This window comes from Schistosoma mansoni, chromosome 6, assembly GCF_000237925.1.
Source record: "Schistosoma mansoni strain Puerto Rico chromosome 6, complete genome".
NCBI lineage: Eukaryota > Metazoa > Platyhelminthes > Trematoda > Strigeidida > Schistosomatidae > Schistosoma > Schistosoma mansoni.
In genome coordinates, this window is record NC_031500.1 from 8,281,586 (window position 1) to 8,300,627 (window position 19,042).

Genomic DNA, 19,042 nt, shown 5'->3' on the forward strand with positions numbered 1-19,042 from the left:
ACTTACTTGCAACAGAAGTTGCAGCTAGTTTACTAACATCGATCCGTTGGTGGTGGTCAATCCTTCGGCCACTGAAAAGTAAGGTGAGATTGGCGCAGACCAGGGCATGATCAGACTCCAGATAGGTACTCCAAAAGGAGCGGCAGTCTTGTACACAACCACGCCAGCGGTAGCTGATCGCGATGTGATCAATCTGAGTCAAGGCTTGGGATGCAGAGGGAGGACGCCAGGTGGCACACCGGCGATGACTGTGCCGGAAGTTAGTGCTGGCCAGAAACAGGTTGTGGTCTGTGCACAGTTGCAGCAGACGGTCCCCGTTATCTGTCCTGCGACCAACAAGTCCCCATCGGCCACCTAAACGACTCTCTTCTGTGCCTAGACGCCCGACCTGAGCGTTCAAGTCTCCGGCTAATACTACAATATCTGTCGAACGCACTTTCTGGAGAAGAACTGTTAACTGGTGGTAAAACTCATCCTTGATTGCATCCGGGCTGCAATCTGTCGGGGCATAGGCGGAGATGACGAAAAGACACCGTTTCTCACGCCGGTTTCTTCTCACTTTGATGGAACTTTCTAATCTAACAGCACATAACCGACTGTTAATGGGGATCCAATCGATTAGTGCTGCCTCAGCTCTAGCGCTTAGTGCGACACCAACGCCTGCAAGACCAGACGAAGATGCCACAGGGTCCCCGGATAAGCGCACGTGGAACAAGCTTTTCGAGGCGACAGATGGAGAGCGGATTTGTAGTACTTCACTAGAGTCTTGAATACGGGTCTCGGATAGACAACAAACGTCAACATTAAGACCTTCCAAAGACATAGCCAGCCCCATCTGTCGTCCGATCTGCATTAGTGTGCGAACGTTGAAGGAAGCCAGCTTGAACGGCGTACGTGGTTTCAGAAAGACTGCTTCAGTATTCGTAATCGGTGGAAGCATTCACTTTCAACCAGACAGTGACTGGAGATCGTTTAGATAGGACAGATTTTCCACCAAGAGCGAGCTGCTGCATAAGTTGAAAAGTAAGGTTACACAAATTGGGGATAAAAGGGGGTGAATTAGCGATATGGTAAGTAATAATAATAGTAATAATAATAATAATAATAATAATAATGTAAATTGTCTTGCTTCTAATATGAGCAGGAATAGTATCATCAATAGAGTTCATCATTTCATTCATTTGTGTGTAGGCTGTGATACTGCCCGGGTGCCCAAACAGAAGCAGGTGGTTTTCTTAGGGGATCACACCCCGAGCCTTTGACCTAAAGGTCTGATCCACAAGGCAGTGGAGCATCGTGAGGAGATGCAGTTCCATAGTAAACAACACCCCTGCCACGAGAAGGCAGTGAGTAGGACTTCCCTGGCAGAGGCTATATATTCGCTGGCCATGGGAGAGCATTTCGAGAGGGAGAGTGGACTCTCCCCACTCTCGGCCGTACCAGGGCGTTTGGGGGGGGGAAGTGAGCTTGTTCTATAAGAAAGGATTCTGTTAAAATTTGTTAGGATGTATTGATAAATGAAGTTGTTCATATTTCTAATTGTGTATTAACATGGTTGTTTTGTGGATTGTGATATTACTCAATCGTATAAATTGAAGTATGTTATTTTTTCTGTAGACAATCACAAGGTACTCCTTACCTGAGGGTATACTATCGAGTTTTTCTTTTGAAATAGATTTTGTTGTGTATTAGACTAGACCATCTTTAAATACTTCAGGAAGCTCTTAAGTGATTCAATTTGTTAAATCATCATTATCATTGTCTGTTTGAAGGTTTATATTATATTTCTATTTAAGAGTCCGAAAATATCCATTGCCAAAGTCTCCAGAGTCCCAGAAAGCACTGGGAAATGTTGTTTCCAATTAGAGTAAAACAGAAGCTTCCTAGAAACATCTAAGAAATGAAAAATAATATGTATCGTTTTTAACTGGATATTTACCAAAGGTCACATATAGCTCTAAAAGTATCCTCGGTTTTCTATACATTTTCCAACATTGAAGTCAAAATGTTACATTTCGCGCTTGTTCTTTATAGTCCCAGTTGATGTGTAGTAATTTGGTGTTATAGTTATTGACTAGAAAAGCAATAATAAGTTCTCCTTTGTCACACTTACCAAGTCACAGTGTGGTTTGATGCAGTCAAATGAGGTTTGCGTATTCAAAACGACATGACTTAGGGTTGGTTGCCGGCGACCATACCACGTTGAAAGCACCGGTTCTCGTCCGATCACCGCAGTTAAGCAACGTTGGGCCCGGTCAGTACTTGCATGGGTGACCGGCTGGGAATACCGGGTGTCGCCGGCTCTAGCGGCCCGAATAGCTCAGTGGTAACGTCTCTGACTGTGAAGCTGAGTGACACGGGATCGAATCCGCCAGGGAGCATCAGTTCCCTCAAGATTACAGAAGCACCTTGCTGACGAGTGCCAAGTAGCACGAAACCCGGGTGCAGGGTTTCCTGTTTTTGCCCCCAAATGCCCTGGTACGGCCGAGAGTGGGGAGAGTCTACTCTCCCTCTCGAAATGCTCTCACATGGCCAGCGAATATATAGCCTCTGCCAGGGAAGTCCTACTCACTGCCTTCTCGTGGCGGGGGTGTTGTTTACGAAAGTGAGAGGACGAAAAGCGAATGTCCGGCGCTATAACCGGATTGGTGGACACGGAGGGTCCACCCAGGGGAGTTGGAAAACCCTGATTCCAAACCAATGGTGCACATGGGCTCCAGTATCCTGATGGAACGAATGGCGGAAGAACCTGTCATTGGTCAACGGCTACCATGGGACTGAATCTCCTCACGATGCTCCACTGCCTTGTGGATCAGACCTTTAGGTCAAAGGCTCGGGGTGTGGTCCCCTAAGAAAACCACCTGCTTCTGTTTGGGCACCCGGGCAGTATCACAGCCTACACACAAATGAATGAAATGATGAACTCTATTGATGATACTATTCCTGCTCATATTAGAAGCAAGACAATTTACATTATTATTATTATTATTATTATTATTACTATTATTATTACTTACCATATCGCTAATTCACCCCCTTTTATCCCCAATTTGTGTAACCTTACTTTTCAACTTATGCAGCAGCTCGCTCTTGGTGGAAAATCTGTCCTATCTAAACGATCTCCAGTCACTGTCTGGTTGAAAGTGAATGCTTCCACCGATTACGAATACTGAAGCAGTCTTTCTGAAACCACGTACGCCGTTCAAGCTGGCTTCCTTCAACGTTCGCACACTAATGCAGATCGGACGACAGATGGGGCTGGCTATGTCTTTGGAAGGTCTTAATGTTGACGTTTGTTGTCTATCCGAGACCCGTATTCAAGACTCTAGTGAAGTACTACAAATCCGCTCTCCATCTGTCGCCTCGAAAAGCTTGTTCCACGTGCGCTTATCCGGGGACCCTGTGGCATCTTCGTCTGGTCTTGCAGGCGTTGGTGTCGCACTAAGCGCTAGAGCTGAGGCAGCACTAATCGATTGGATCCCCATTAACAGTCGGTTATGTGCTGTTAGATTAGAAAGTTCCATCAAAGTGAGAAGAAACCGGCGTGAGAAACGGTGTCTTTTCGTCATCTCCGCCTATGCCCCGACAGATTGCAGCCCGGATGCAATCAAGGATGAGTTTTACCACCAGTTAACAGTTCTTCTCCAGAAAGTGCGTTCGACAGATATTGTAGTATTAGCCGGAGACTTGAACGCTCAGGTCGGGCGTCTAGGCACAGAAGAGAGTCGTTTAGGTGGCCGATGGGGACTTGTTGGTCGCAGGACAGATAACGGGGACCGTCTGCTGCAACTGTGCACAGACCACAACCTGTTTCTGGCCAGCACTAACTTCCGGCACAGTCATCGCCGGTGTGCCACCTGGCGTCCTCCCTCTGCATCCCAAGCCTTGACTCAGATTGATCACATCGCGATCAGCTACCGCTGGCGTGGTTGTGTACAAGACTGCCGCTCCTTTTGGAGTACCTATCTGGAGTCTGATCATGCCCTGGTCTGCGCCAATCTCACCTTACTTTTCAGTGGCCGAAGGATTGACCACCACCAACGGATCGATGTTAGTAAACTAGCTGCAACTTCTGTTGCAAGTAAGTATCGAGCGGAGCTAGCCTCTAGGCTAGCTACCATCCCACCGAAAAGTATAGATGAGCATTGGTTGCATCTTCACGACGCCATGAAAATGGCGAGTAAAGCCGCTTGCGGCTTCGCGAAACGTCCCGCTTACAAGCACTGGGTTTCTTCTGGCTCCTTACAACTGATGGAAGCCCGTCGGTCTACTCCGGGTGACCGTTTGACCACAAACGAAGGCTGTTACGTAATGAAATCGGGCAAAGCTTGCGTAAGGACCGAGAAGCCTGGTGGTCGGAGCGTGCTAATGAGATGGAAGCAGCAGCTGCATCTGGTAACTGCCGGAAGCTCTTCCAACTCATCCGAGCCACTGGCAGCAAGAAGTCTGGTGTGAGTGAAACAATCTACGAGGATGACGGGATGCCAATCACTAACACCTCTCGACGTCTTGGACGATGGGCGGAATTTTTCGAAGGGCAGTTCAACTGGCCTGCTGCTCCGGCAACATCAACCAGTTTGTCCTGCCCCCCATGGCCAGTGACGACTGATCCACCAAACGAGGCGGAAGTCCGCAGGGAACTCCAACTCTTGAAGCGCTACAAATCACCTGGCCCAGATGACTTACCTCCGGCTCTTTTTAAAGATGGTGGTGACTTTCTGGCTAAGGAACTGACGGTGCTGTTTGCAAAGGTTTGGGAGTTAGAAAGTGTTCCAACATCATGGAATGAGTCAATAGTCGTCCCTATCTTTAAAAAGGGTTCACGTTGTTCCTGTAACAACTATCGGGGGATAAGTCTACTTCCGATTGCGTCCAAACTATTGGCTTCTATCATTCTTCGTAGGTTGTTTAAAACCCGAGAACGATTGACTCGCGAGGAGCAGGCTGGTTTTCGTTCTGGTCGAGGATGCATTGATCATATCTTCACCCTCCGCCAAATGTTAGAACACCGTCATACTTATCGCAGGCCAACAATCGTAGTGTTTCTTGATATCAGGGCTGCCTTCGATTCGTTGGACAGGACTGTTCTCTGGGATTGTCTATTGAGGAAGGGTGTGCCTGAGAAGTTCATTAACATCTTAAAGGCCCTGTATACGAACACCTCAGGCAGAGTGAGGGCATACAACCACCTTTCTCCCTTGTTCCATTCGAGCAGTGGGGTTAGGCAGGGTTGCCCAATCTCACCATTCCTCTTCAAATTTGCCATCGACGACATCCTGGAAACAGCTCTGATGGATGTATGTAATGGCGGTGTGGATATGTTGCCTGGAGAACGACTTCTCGACCTTGAGTATGCGGATGATATTGTCTTACTGTGCGATAATGCCCAAGCCATGCAATCAGCACTTAATCAGTTGGCAATCAGTGTCCGCAGGTACGGCATGTGCTTTGCACCCTCCAAGTGCAAGGTGCTCCTACAAGACTGGCAGGATTCTAATCCTGTACTCACCCTGGATGGTGAGCAGATCGAAGTAGTTGAGAAGTTCGTGTATCTAGGTAGCTATATAAGTGCTGGTGGTGGCGTGAGTGATGAGATTGATGCACGTATAATGAAAGCCAGAGCGGCTTATGCCAATCTGGGCCATCTTTGGCGCCTTCGTGATGTTAGTCTGGCTGTAAAAGGTCGGATCTACAACGCGTCGGTGAGAGCAGTTTTGCTCTATGCTTGTGAAACCTGGCCTCTCCGAGTTGAGGATGTTAGACGACTCTCTGTGTTCGATCATCGTTGTCTCCGAAGGATTGCTGACATCCAGTGGCAACACCATGTTAGTAATGCAGAGGTTCGGCATCGTGTGTTCGGGCGCAGAGACGATAATTCAATTGGTGTCACCATCTTGAAACACCGACTTCGGTGGCTTGGACATGTTTTACGAATGTCGTCCCAGAGACTTCCACGTCGTGCATTATTTGCCGACTCTGTGACTGGTTGGAAAAAGCGGAGAGGAGGTCAGTGTATGACATGGTGTCGTGGCATGAAAGAGAGCTGCAAAGGGCTAGCTTCCGTTGGTCCTTCACGACTCCCTGGCTGGGGTCCGAGAGATGGTGCAACACAGTGGCTAGAGACGTTATCAGATATGGCTCAGAATAGAAGCCAGTGGCGATCCTGCTGCAACCTTCTTTTACTCTCTACATAAAGAATGGTTCTAACTTTCTTAACTGAAAGAGTCTTCTGGTTGTACATTTCAGTCCGCCTTATCTTTTCATCCCTTCTCTTCCTACTTTCATTATTTTGTGTGGCGCATATGTATCTGGTGCCCTTTTGTACCAATATATATGTGTTTAAATAAATACATAAATAAATAGTCAAATGAGGTTTGCGTATTCAAAACGACATGACTTAGTGTTGTCATTTTCATGTCATATAACATTACAGCGTAGTAACCTGTTTCGGTGGAATATTTCATTGGAAACACGCCTCGCAAGCTGACTGGTTTTCTTGAATTCATGTGTGTCTATGTACTTCCATAACTTTCTAATGTGATGTTTGTTTCTGATACAGACTGTGATTGGAGGTGCGTAAGATATCTATGTTTTAGTGATGACGCCTATATCCCACTGGCTTGATCACGAACCATGAATATTGCGAACAAGTTTCTTAAGTGAATTTAACGGTTTATTAAATGATTTTTCTACATCTTTCTGTGGATTTTTTGGTGTCATGTTGTGGTTCGTAGTAACCATCTCTTTTCAACTTTGTTGCATTGCTAGTAATGATATTTCTTTAAGTAACGATACGGTCAATTTGTTGATGGAGTAAAATCCTTTCTGTTGGTTTTGGTTAATTTCTGACTTATTTTTTTTGAATCGCATGTACTGAACCAGAATTTTCTGCTCTCTGAATCACTCTAAGATTCAATTGAGGGTTTATAAATCGTTGACATTCTGTCAGTTATCCATGTTCCATTTTACTCGTCAGACGTGAGATGAAATGGTATTAGCATATTTCGGATTTTGAAGTCCATGTACAAAAATGTGGCATTCAAGTTACTTACTAACTTACGCCTGTTACCTCTCGTAGAGGAACATAGGCCGCCCACCAACATTTTCCATCCAACCCTGTCCTGGGCAATCTTTTCTAGTTTTTATTCATCCTTTTCATATCTGCTTCTATTTTCCAGCGTAATGTGTTCTTTGGCCTTCCTCTTTTCCTCTTCCCTTCAGGATTCCAAGTTAGGACTTGCCTCGTGATGCAGTTTGTTGATTTCCCTAATGTATGTCCTGTCCACTTCCAATGCCTTTTCCTAATTTCCTCTTCAGCTGGAAGCTGGTTTGTCCTCTCCCATAAAACGCTGTTGCTGATGGTATCCGGCCAGTGAATGTTGATTATCTTGCGTAGACAACTGTTTATAAATACTTGTACCTTCTTGACGATGGATGTAGTAGTTCTCGTTTCAGCTCCGTACAGTAGACTGTCTTGACGTTCGTATTGAAGATTGTGACTTTGATATTGGTTGACAGTTTTTTGGAGTTCCATATGTTCTTCAAATGTAGGAATGCTGTCCTTGCTTTGCCAATCCTCGTCTTTACGTCTACATCAGATCCTCCTTGTTCATAATTGATGCTTTCCAGGTACGTGAAAGTTTCCACATCTTCCAGAGTTTTGCCATCAAGTGTTATTGGGTTGGCGTTCTCCGTTTTGTATTTCAGAATCTTGCTTTTTCCTTTGTGTATGTTGAGACCTATTGATGCAGAGACTGCTGCTACACTTGTTGTCTTCGTTTGTATTTGTTCGTGTGTATGAGGTAGGAGGGCTAGGTCATCTGCGAAGTCCAAATCGTCTAATTGTTTCTGAGATGTCCATTGTATTCCATGCTTCCCCTCAGATGTCTAGGTCTTCATAATCCAGTCAATCACCAGAAGAAAGAGGAAGGGGGAGAGTAGACAGTCTTGTCTAACTCCGGTCCTTACTGAGAATGCATCTGTCAGCTGTTCTCCATGCACAACTTTGCACTGTAGTCCGTCGTATGAGTTCTGGATAATGTTGATAATCTTCTGAGGAACTCCATAGTGTCGAAAAAGTTTCCATCATGTTCTCCTGTCCACACTTTCAAACGCTTTATCATAGTCAATGAAGTTGATGTATAGCGACGAATTCCACTCAACTAATTGTTCCACGATGATCTGTAGTGTCGCAATTTGGTCTGTGCACGACCGATCCTTACGGAATCCAGCCTGTTGATGTCGAAGTCGAGCGTCCACTGGATCTTTCATCCGGTTCAGCAACACTGTTGAAAACCTTTCCTGGTACTGACAACAGTGTGATTCCTCTGTAGTTCTCACATTTGTTTAGATCTCCTTTCTTTGGTATCTTGATGAGGTATCCTTCTTTCCAGTCCACAGCAGAACAATTGTCTTTACGTATTCAAAAACTAACCCCATTGTCGAAACCCGAATACTGGTATGCAAATCGAAATATCAGTACAAGACTTGATGGAATGAATACAGACAATTCGAATACTCTTAAGCATAACTTGTAATACACCTACAAAGTTTCTTAAGTCAGCTTCCCATTATTAGTAAAACAAAAATCCACCTTTCCAAAAGATCGATATGTACGTCGATATTTGTATATTTTCAGAACGTTCTTGGGAATATTCTATTCACGGTGTAGGATTAGTATCGTCTAATTTTATGATACGTGTGCAGTTTAAAAATCCAGACTAGTGATCACTAAAGATTTTTTCAACTGGTTGGTAGGGAGGTTTTGTGAAACCTTGCATTTACCAAAACTTGATAGCTATGACGGTAGTCTCCTATGAAAATTCCTTTTTTGGTTTTGGGGTCCGGGAATTATTCCAACTCACACATCAATATGATAATAGATTTGACTTATTGACCCAGTTATTATTGCTTAGCGAGCAAAAGCTGACGTTCAACTATACTAAATATGAGACACCATAGAACAACAAAATCTCCCCACTATTGATTTCACTTTATTGTACTCTGGACTTGATATAGTTGTAATAAAGGGTTATTTTGGCCAATTTTTGGTCAAACATGTTTATTTGTGTCTATCATTATCCAGTTTTCCCAGTTTATTACTCAGTCTTGTGTTTGTGTTTATCTCTCGGCAAATTGTGAACCTAATTTCTCATATACAACAATAATTAATATTTGCTCGTTTATACCTTTTCTCTTGTAAAATGGTCATCTTTATGCAAAGTATGTGTTATAAATCGTTACTAATATATATATATATATATAATCTCGCGGGTGCGGGATCATGGATGCGCACTGCTGAGGAGTCCCATAATAGGACGAAACGGCTGTCCAGTGCTTCCAGGTTTTCAATGGTGGTCTAGCTTCAATTGACTCACGCTTTCAACTATCATATATATATATATATATATATATATATATATATATAATTTATTGTCTTGTTTTTCTTTAGGGATAAAATATCCATGTAATCAATGTAACAAAAAGCTTTCTACGAAATATGATTTATATGTACACAAAAAAGTTATTCATGAAGGTGAGTAACGTTTATGATAATGTTGCTTTACTGTGAAGTTGCATTGTATGCCATTCTAAATGGATTAATTTAAATAAATTAGCTGTAGCTCTTCATCCTATTCTAACAATAGAGTTAGGCAAGATTGGTCGATCTCACCATTCCTTGTTAACTTCACCGTCGATGATGCTCTAGAAACGGCTTTAATGGAGTTAGGTCGTAGTGGTGTAGATCTGTTAATTAGATGAAGACTTTTAGACTTAGGGCATAAGGATGACATCGTTTTGAGATGCAATAATACATAAACTATGTAAATCACACTCAATCAATTAATAGGTAATGTCTACTAGTGTGGCATGTATCTCTGACCCTACAAATCCAAAGTGCTCCTACAAGACTGACATAAACCCATGCTTGCACTCACTGCTTTTAGTAACCTATTAGAAGTAATTGAGAAGCTTGTGTGGATATGTAACTGCTGGTAATTGCGTCACAGTTGAGGTTAATCTTTCTGGTAGTACTCACTTTCACTCTTTTATTCTTTCCTAACAGTTCTACCTCTGTATTTGTATGGCGCATTCTACTTTTTGTACCAGATTTGTGTACCTGGTTCGATAAATAAAATCGCAGTAAAATATGATTGAAAATGAGTACTTAGATGAAGGGATGATATCGAGAAACCATTGATTAATCAGTGTATGCAATTGTTACCTAGGTGTAATATTTAAACAAATTATAAGGACAGATAGGAATTTCAATCGTTCTACACACGGTGCGTTCAGTCCAAATTCCGTAGTTTTGTGAAGGGCGGTAATAGTCACCTGATCCTGTGGAAATATTTTTATACGACCATCTGATTGTATTCTGTGTCAGGCATATACTGGTCACTGCAATCATGTGGCAGGGTATTTATACTGAAATGAGAGTTCGAAAAGCGAAGGTTCGTGGTTTTAATTATATTTGTTGATATTGTTTTAAAGTCTATTACACAAATGGTTGTTCGTTCGCTCATATGATTTCTCTTTTGTATGTTTGGATTATTTGTGTTGCAAATTACTTATACAAATATTTAAACATTGGTGTTAAATATGTGTCGGTACATTTAGTAATATGACTAATTGTTCTTCTTTCATTAGGAATAAAACATCCTTGTAATCAATGTGATAGGAAGTTTGGAACTAAATCCAAATTAAATGACCACATAAAAGTTGCTCACGAAGGTAAGTTAGGTTATGATAATGACGGTCTACTATGAAATTGTATGTTATGTACCTTCTAATAATATCATTGTTGAATGTGGACTTTTCATTTACACCATTTTTTACATATCTCTTCTACTACAAATAATTAAACAACTTTACTTGATGTTATCGTACAGAAAGTTTTACTCGAGTAGCGGTGAAGCCTTGAATGTAGGTATAACACTCAGATTTCACTGATTAGTTCACACATTCAAACTCCGTAACTCTTTAGATTTAGGCACTTAAAAAGGGGTTAAAAGTCATTTTATGAGAAGATGCACATTAAATGAGCATGTTACTGCTGCTCATTAAGGTATGGTTGGATTAAATATCATTTAGTAGTTTCCCTACAATGACTTTTAAACAAATCTGATTTACATTATTCAACTGATGCAGATAGACGGCAAAACATCGAACATTAAGTAGGATTTTTGATAATTTTGAGATCCCAATGCTCTTTTGTTCATAGAATATTTCAACTATTTTGTTTTTTGTTGCTGAGTCATTACATATGATCGTTTCGTTATTTGACTTGAAATTTGTTTTCAGTCAACTTTGGGCATATAATATAGTACTCAGAATATTAGAGATGATTTCATTTCATTTGTTCTTGTTCCTGCAGGTGTAACTTTTCCATGCGATGAATGTGGTAAAATATTCTCTTCGAATAGCGCTCTTTGCAGACATCTACAATCAGTTCATCAAGGTATTGATTTTTTTACAAAGCATTTTTATTTGTAAGTTTTTTCAGGTTTTAATGTGATAATCATACTCTGTTCATTAATTCTGTTTGTATTTTACTACATTTTTTGACACTTACTATATGATCTAGGGATCTGTTCAATAAGACAATAAATCAACGTTATGACTTCGTTTTCCATCAGTGACCGAAGTGTGTTCATGAGCCACTGATTGTTCGAAGATTCTAGTGCCGATTTGTACCTCTGGTTTGGAAATAATAGTGTTTCTGTTACCTCAGATAAACTGTTTGTGTCTATCGGCTCGGTTTCGCCGTCGGACATCCAGTGTCTTCCTCTAATAAAAGTACTACCAACGTATGAAGATCGGTTTGGAAGTTGTCGAGGTTGAGTCAGTCAACTATTCAAGTTGCTTGGAATGTAGTAGGTGTCTGGATACCAGTTGAACTTTTACTCAAAGTATCCTACCCACCGGTTTAATCTCCTGGATAGAATAATTTATCTATTTATTTGTTGTATGTTGTCTCATTTTCGTTATTTGCATCTTTGATCAGTGTAGCTGGAAACACGATTGGTGGGTAACTTCGGATATGTACTTCTAAAGGCAGAGCTCCAACTAGGTCGAAAATACGTTGTCTTACAAAACATTTTGATGGTGAACATCAAAGCTAGTGCTCTCTTTCCTACTTACTCATAGTTCTCGGCATCTTTGATCGAGGGATCTATACGGATTATAGCTTCACCTCATCCTTCTGCTAGAATATGCGAGAATACAGCACCTGAGCCATTTGCTTAGTGTCAGTCACAACAATTATTTCTTGTTTTTTGTTAAAATATGTTATTAATCATTCCAAACTGGTAATTTTCCTTAAGGTTGTTTGTAATATTTTACCACAACACTAATCTTCAAGCACAGACGAATCCAATGACAGACTTAACAAATCGAATGATTGTAGAGCTTCCTGAAGTATTTAAAGATGGTGTCTGGTCTATTGCACACCTGATCAACAACGATGCCACTAATTAGAGAACAGCGAATTATCGATCGGACCAATGACATACGAAACCCGTACGAGCAGTCTAGAGTACTTATCGGTCCTGCTATCTGCCTAGTCCAGCTAGTTAAGTCCAGAACAGCCCCTGCGGTATGAATCGTTTATTTCAAGCATACTGGGTTTATATACCAAACAGACAGGCCTTATCGTACCATAAAATAGGAATCAACATTTGTACAAGATTTAGTCAAATATGGCTGTGAATAAGGGAGATAGTAAATGATAGACGGGGCATAACTCAAGAATGGTAAGTCTTATAATAATAGTTCATAGGTCAAAATGAAGTTCATAATAACAGAGATATGAATATGAATAGTTTAGTTATTTAGCAATTATACGATTAAAAATATATGCATAGTATTGGTCCACAAATTGATCCCAAAGTTACCATTCACTATTCTTATCCGGATATAACAAGAACATAAGTTCCTACTTCCTGGGGTATCGCTCTAAATTTATGTCTATGATAGCGCTGTCAACGTTGACGTGTTTCTGATTATTTTATTACCAACTCGCGGGAGGTTTGCTCGACTGCTTAGTATGACGACTTAGTTCGTGCGCGTGTCGTTAAACTTTCAATCAGGGGGTTGCAGGTTGTTCGATGTACGAGCAGCTAGTGAATACGTCAGATATATATGACCTGTGATAGCCATATATCCTCAATAGTGAATGATAATGAATAATCCATTTGCTCAGCCGCCATCTTTTTAGAAGAAAAAAGTCAGTCACTGTCTCAATCGATGGTTGTTTTCTGAAAAACACCTAGATATTATTACAGTGCTCTTAAAAATCCGCTATTCAGTGGTCGAATAATATACCGCTGGAGTTGATGGTACACACATTTTGGAAATTCAAAATAGTATTCGTTGTACGATTGTTTTTCGGTTAATTTAGTTCCACATTTCGATAGATGATGCATTTCCCAAATTGCCACTCCTTTGTGCATTAGATCGCAGGCTTGGAGAAATATCTCTTATGAACACTGCCTAGTTCTGTTTGAGTATCTGGTTAGTATATCAACATCTCATAGAAATATGAAAATGAATATAATAAAATTATTAATTATCAATATCACTAATTCTTTCCTGAAATGGTCATGTTTATTTATGTGTGCTGTAAACTTCCTATTAGATTACCTTATTTACTGATTTTTTAAAACTTGTTTAAGTACATTTACGAATTTTAATAATTTCGTTTTCCTTAGGAATAAAATATCCATGTAATCAGTGTGACAGATTGTATACATCTAGATTTCATTTAAATGAACACTTGAGAGCTAATCATGAAGGTAAGTTATGTTAGTGTGATAATGGTGTTCTTCAATGAAATGATATACTACATACATTGCTATCAAATCATCATTGAGGATACACTTTTCATCCACGTCATTATTACATGTTTCATTGACTTTCAATCATTTAATGACCTTAACCAACCTTACTTCCTCATGAGGAGTGTTTCAATAGGTTAACCATTCTAATTTCAATAACTTTTCTACATTTCCATTGTCTAAAGTTTGATGTGCTATGATAGATGTCAAGTTATTTATGTTATAATAGAATAGAAGTTCTCTGGGTATCGTAGTAATCATGGTTTTTGTCAAACACTGTTCCCTTGATCCAGTGATTTTTATTTCTAGTTTTATTTATTTTGAAATGTTACTTAATAATCATCCAATTTTCTTATGCCTGATGTGATAGAACTTTGCTGGTCATTGCGTCTCACCGAACACTCGGAAATCCATCTCATTGCATAGTATTGTGAATTAACTGAAATAGATTATTTGTATTAGTATTGTATTCAGACTCAGTGTTCTGAAAGTGTTGTTTGCCTCGAAACTTGAAGGCATTAAATTCTATTTGTTTAAGGAGTTTTAGGTGTCCAAGTGTACATATGTAGGTCAATTTTCATTATGTATATCAAGAAATACTACTAATAAATGTCTAACAGTCAGATTCACTTGGTGTTGTTTGCTTGTATCTTCCCATTGTTGTTTAGGACTGCAATTGATCAGTCTCTTGTTGGCGTATGTGCATCCTGTGCGGATTGCCTTAAGCCACAAGCTTTATGAGCAAAGATGGATGGTGGCTAGCAGTGGAATCCAGGGCGCGCGTTTCGTCCTATTTGGGATTTATCAGCTGGACGTACCTGCATCCCAGAGTTATATAGTGATAAGCTATCGCCATCCACTAGTATATTTACTGATTTTGTTTAAAAAAGTGGTTTACATTTTTTTGAGTAACATACGTTTTATTAATTCTTATGGTTTTTTTTAATTAGGTGTAAAATTTACCTGTGATCTGTGTAACAAAGAATTTGCTTTTAAAGTAGGCTTAGATGAACATAACAAGAATATTCATAAAGGTTAGTCCATTATTGTGCTTCAACTTTTTATATATGTATTTTACTGAACTTATAATGATGATACACATATAATTCTTCTCTAGCTTTCCTAGAATCTAACTTTTTAACATATGTGGATATGAATCCTCTAATATTTCACTACCTTGTGGATTAGACGTTTAAGTCAAATGTTCAAAGAGTAGTTTGGTATGGAAACTGCTTGATTCGGTTCAATCACCTGGATAAAATCTCAGCCTACACAGATATATCATGATAAATACTTATAACATTGATAATGATTAAGAATATTTTATTCAGGTCTTGAAGTCATAGAACTTTGAATAATATTTTGATGTTTTTATTACCTAACTAGTTTATATGAATAAACTCTTACTGAAAGATATAGTATTTCGATGTAAATGACTAGTGTTGGTCGTCAGTGTTTTCCACAAGTAGAATGTGCGTTTTACCTCTTATTATCTTGTTGGAGTACTTCAATTTCCATTTCTGTGATTGTTTTCACTCTTCACACCATAATTATAGTTCAAAGTCTTCTATGGGGATGATTGTCCATTTTTTCTTATCCCTTTCTCTTTATGAATGGTTATGTATATTTTTAGGATGATATGTATACTTCCAACCCTTAGTACATAACAGTTATTGGTTTTTAATTTGCTTCATAAACATTTATCAGTATTCATACTTGTTTTTTTTTCATTAGGAATAAAGTATCCATGTGATCAATGTAGTAAAAAGTTTTCATCTAAATGCATGTTAAATATCCACGTGAAAGCTATTCATAAAGGTATGTTTCGGTTGTGAAAAAGATGTTCTACTGTGAAACTGGTACGCTTCATACATTCTCATCAAAAACTTATTTCGTGTATGCTTTTCATTTAAATTGTTTTAACATCTTTCTTCGATTTCTAATGTTTCAATCAGTTAGTAGTCAGTTTTAATACTCTGCTTGGAATGTGGTACATATGTACATGGGTTTCAGTTGTCACACCACTTTAACGCTGCACGATAAGACTATCTAGGCCAATTCTAATGTAATGTTAGTAGTAAAAATGATCAATAATAGTTGAAAAGGTTAGGTATGAAAGAAAAAAAACATTTGAAGACTTCAGGACTTAGAATGTAAGGTTAAGAATAAATGTAAAAACACTTGGGCCATTATGATCGATTCTAACTTATATCATCTAATGTCTGCAACCACTAGTTTCGGTAATCGTTCATACCACAAGCAAATAGTCTACACCTACGTACACGGCTCAATCCATTTGGTAATGACCTTGTGAGCTGATTCGTTTACGTTTGTCATGCCATATCTTTCAGCCGGCTTTTACACCATGCAACATCGTCCATCGAAGTAGGAGCTTTCGAGCATACATAATACATGTCTCCGCCACCTGAGTTGATGAAGACTCATTACCCTAAATAATGATATCGAATTTGCATAAGTATATATTTTATGTTAATTATTGTTTTTTGTTTTTTCATTAGGAATAAAATATATATGTAAGCAATGCGATAGGAAGTTTAACTGCAAATCCAATCTAAACGGACATATGAAGTCTGTTCATGAAGGTAATTTATATTGGTTGGTTATAATTATATTCTATCTTGAAATCGTATTTTACGGGCATTTTCACCAAATATAGATTATATAAATCACATTGAAACCACTCTTCATGTTTCCTTGACTTTTAATTATTTTCATAGTTGAAATCATGAGTCAATTGAAGCTAGACCACCATGGAAAACCTGGAAGCACTGGGCGGCCGTTTTGTCCTATTATGGGACGACTCATATTGATAATATTCCCCTGAAAGCTCTGTTTCATGAAAGATAAATTGGTGTTATAGTAGTTTAAACATGAGTTTCAACTAATAAATCGCAGATTGTAATCCTCTCTCACCTTTCATTTGGTCACATATTGTGAAGCTCGAACTCTTAGGAATCACTTATTTTTTAGTTGGATTCTCATTCTAAATGGTTAAATATATTTTATCAAATTTCTGCTTTTTTATTCTTATAGGTATAACTTTCCAATGTGATGAATGTGATCAGAAATTTACGGCGAAATGCCAACTAAATAGACACATACAATCAATTCATGAAGGTATAGTCTTTTTTTACAATCAAACAATTACATTTATGTGTATTTTGTGGATTCTATTATGTTTATACATCCTGTTCACTAGTTCCATTCTTATTTCAGTCTGTTTTTTGTTGACTTTTTCTTACTATAAGAAAAGTACGAGCAATTAGATATTCTAAAGGTACGAACTACATGATTATAAGATAATGGGAAGTGAGCTTGTTCTATAAGAAGGGATTCTATTAAAATGTGTTAGGATGTATTGATAAATGAAGTTATTCATATTTCTAATTGTGTATTAACATGGTTGTTTTGTGGATTGTGATATTACTCAATCGTATAAATTGAATTATGTTGTTTCCTCTGTAAGAAACCATAGCGTTTTTATTCCAAAGTGTCTAATGGATAATGGATTATAACGACTTTGATTCCGTTTACTATAGAAACGAGTGACTGAGTAAAGTCGTATTCCACTGATTCTTCCGTTGCTTTTTATTAATGGATCTAAGTTACTTTCTCATTACAAACGATGGAAGCTCTTCTAACGCGAATAGTTTCCATTGAGAGGTCGATAAAGTGGTAGTTGATACGTAACACCAATAATAGTTGATAAATTCGAAGGAACGAAAGGATAAGTTTGGAAGTATGAAAGTTGTGAATGTTAATCATGTTTCCAATCCACTTTTCAGATTAAGATCTATTTCTTTTTATTTTGAAGTGACAAATGATGATCCATAACTGATGTTGCCACACGTCAGTTTATTTGTTTATCTATCTATCGTCTCATTATATTGAATCTCGGCTTTAGTTTCTGTTCCACAAACCGATGGTTCAAAATATTGATTTTTACTTGGGCCACCCCATATCATAGGCGTTGAACAAAGTGTGGTTCTTAAAACTGAATACACAAACATTTACTTCTTCATTGAGTTACACTATTGATTCGCATGATATGATTATGTATTTAAAAGTTAATAAAATAAATGTTCGGTTATCATAAGCTGAGAATCGTACATTTTCCATCTGTTTTGTTTCGATGTATACAAAGTGAAACTGATATGTGTTAGCCCGTTGACTAACCTTCTCAGGAAACTTTTGCACTATTATTCACTTTAATATATCTACACTGCCTATAATTTTGTTCCTTTAAATAAAAAAGACTTTCCAAAAGCCAATATCTGAAAGTAATTTTTAGTCACCCTCTTTATGTATCTTCCTATTGGCTCTCTGATTGACCGAAACTAATTGATTTTAACCTATGTTTACCTCGAATCGCTCGCCTCAATAGATGTATGCATTCTAGAATTTGTAGTCAGTTGTACAATTTGCATGACAAGCAAATTATCATTTGAGCAGAATAAGACAATGTGAAACATTGTGATACTGTTTATTGATTCCACAGAAAACAATTTAAACAAGTTCAACTAGCAGGCTAATATGATAAGGTTTGATCTAATATATCTAAACATATTTAACATCCTAATAATTCCAATTCTTAGTTATTTCATCTTAGATTCAATAGTCACTAGTGTTGACTATGCAGTTGATTTTCTAGTGTTTATTTCATTTTTCTTATGTTTCGGATGATCTCTTTCACAGAGTCATTATGGTCTGAAATATACACGCAAGCTTATTTTACTATGCTTCGTAATTGAAGTAAATGGATCTATTATCCTACTAAACTTGTTACTTGTTTCTTTTGTTTTTTTTTCAAAAAAAATATTTTTAGGAGTGAGGTTTACTTGTGAACAATGCGACAAAAAATTTACAAAACAGAGTACATTACATGATCATGTTAAAGTTGTTCATGAAGGTATAATTAAAAGAATATTAAATATGATTTATTATTTTGACTGTTTAAAAAAGATTTTCAGTCTACAAATTTGTAATTATTGTAGTATTTTCACAGTTGAATTCACAAGTCAGTCTAAGCTAGATCATCATTAAAAACCTGGAAGCAGTGGACGTCCGATTCGTTTTGTTATGGGACTCCTCAACAGTGCAAATCCATGATGCCGCACTCGAGACTCAAACTCAGGACCTTCAGTCTAGCGCACAAACGATTAACCTCTAGACCACTGAGAAGT

At 38.7% G+C, this 19,042-nt stretch overlaps 1 protein-coding gene across 1 annotated transcript in view; it reads left to right on the top strand.

The window, feature by feature from the left end:
* Smp_078560 (putative zinc finger protein) overlaps window positions 1-19,042 on the top strand; it is a gene marked incomplete at its 5' end in the record, with an annotated part of 30,645 nt that overhangs the window by 7,385 nt on the left and 4,218 nt on the right. Inside the window, 9 exons of the mRNA XM_018798161.1 lie at window positions 9,452-9,535; window positions 10,651-10,734; window positions 11,378-11,461; window positions 13,713-13,796; window positions 14,789-14,872; window positions 15,573-15,656; window positions 16,358-16,441; window positions 16,893-16,976; window positions 18,685-18,768. Of these exons, the coding sequence (XP_018653130.1) occupies window positions 9,452-9,535; window positions 10,651-10,734; window positions 11,378-11,461; window positions 13,713-13,796; window positions 14,789-14,872; window positions 15,573-15,656; window positions 16,358-16,441; window positions 16,893-16,976; window positions 18,685-18,768 (756 nt within the window). The remainder of the gene's footprint in view (window positions 1-9,451; window positions 9,536-10,650; window positions 10,735-11,377; window positions 11,462-13,712; window positions 13,797-14,788; window positions 14,873-15,572; window positions 15,657-16,357; window positions 16,442-16,892; window positions 16,977-18,684; window positions 18,769-19,042) is intronic.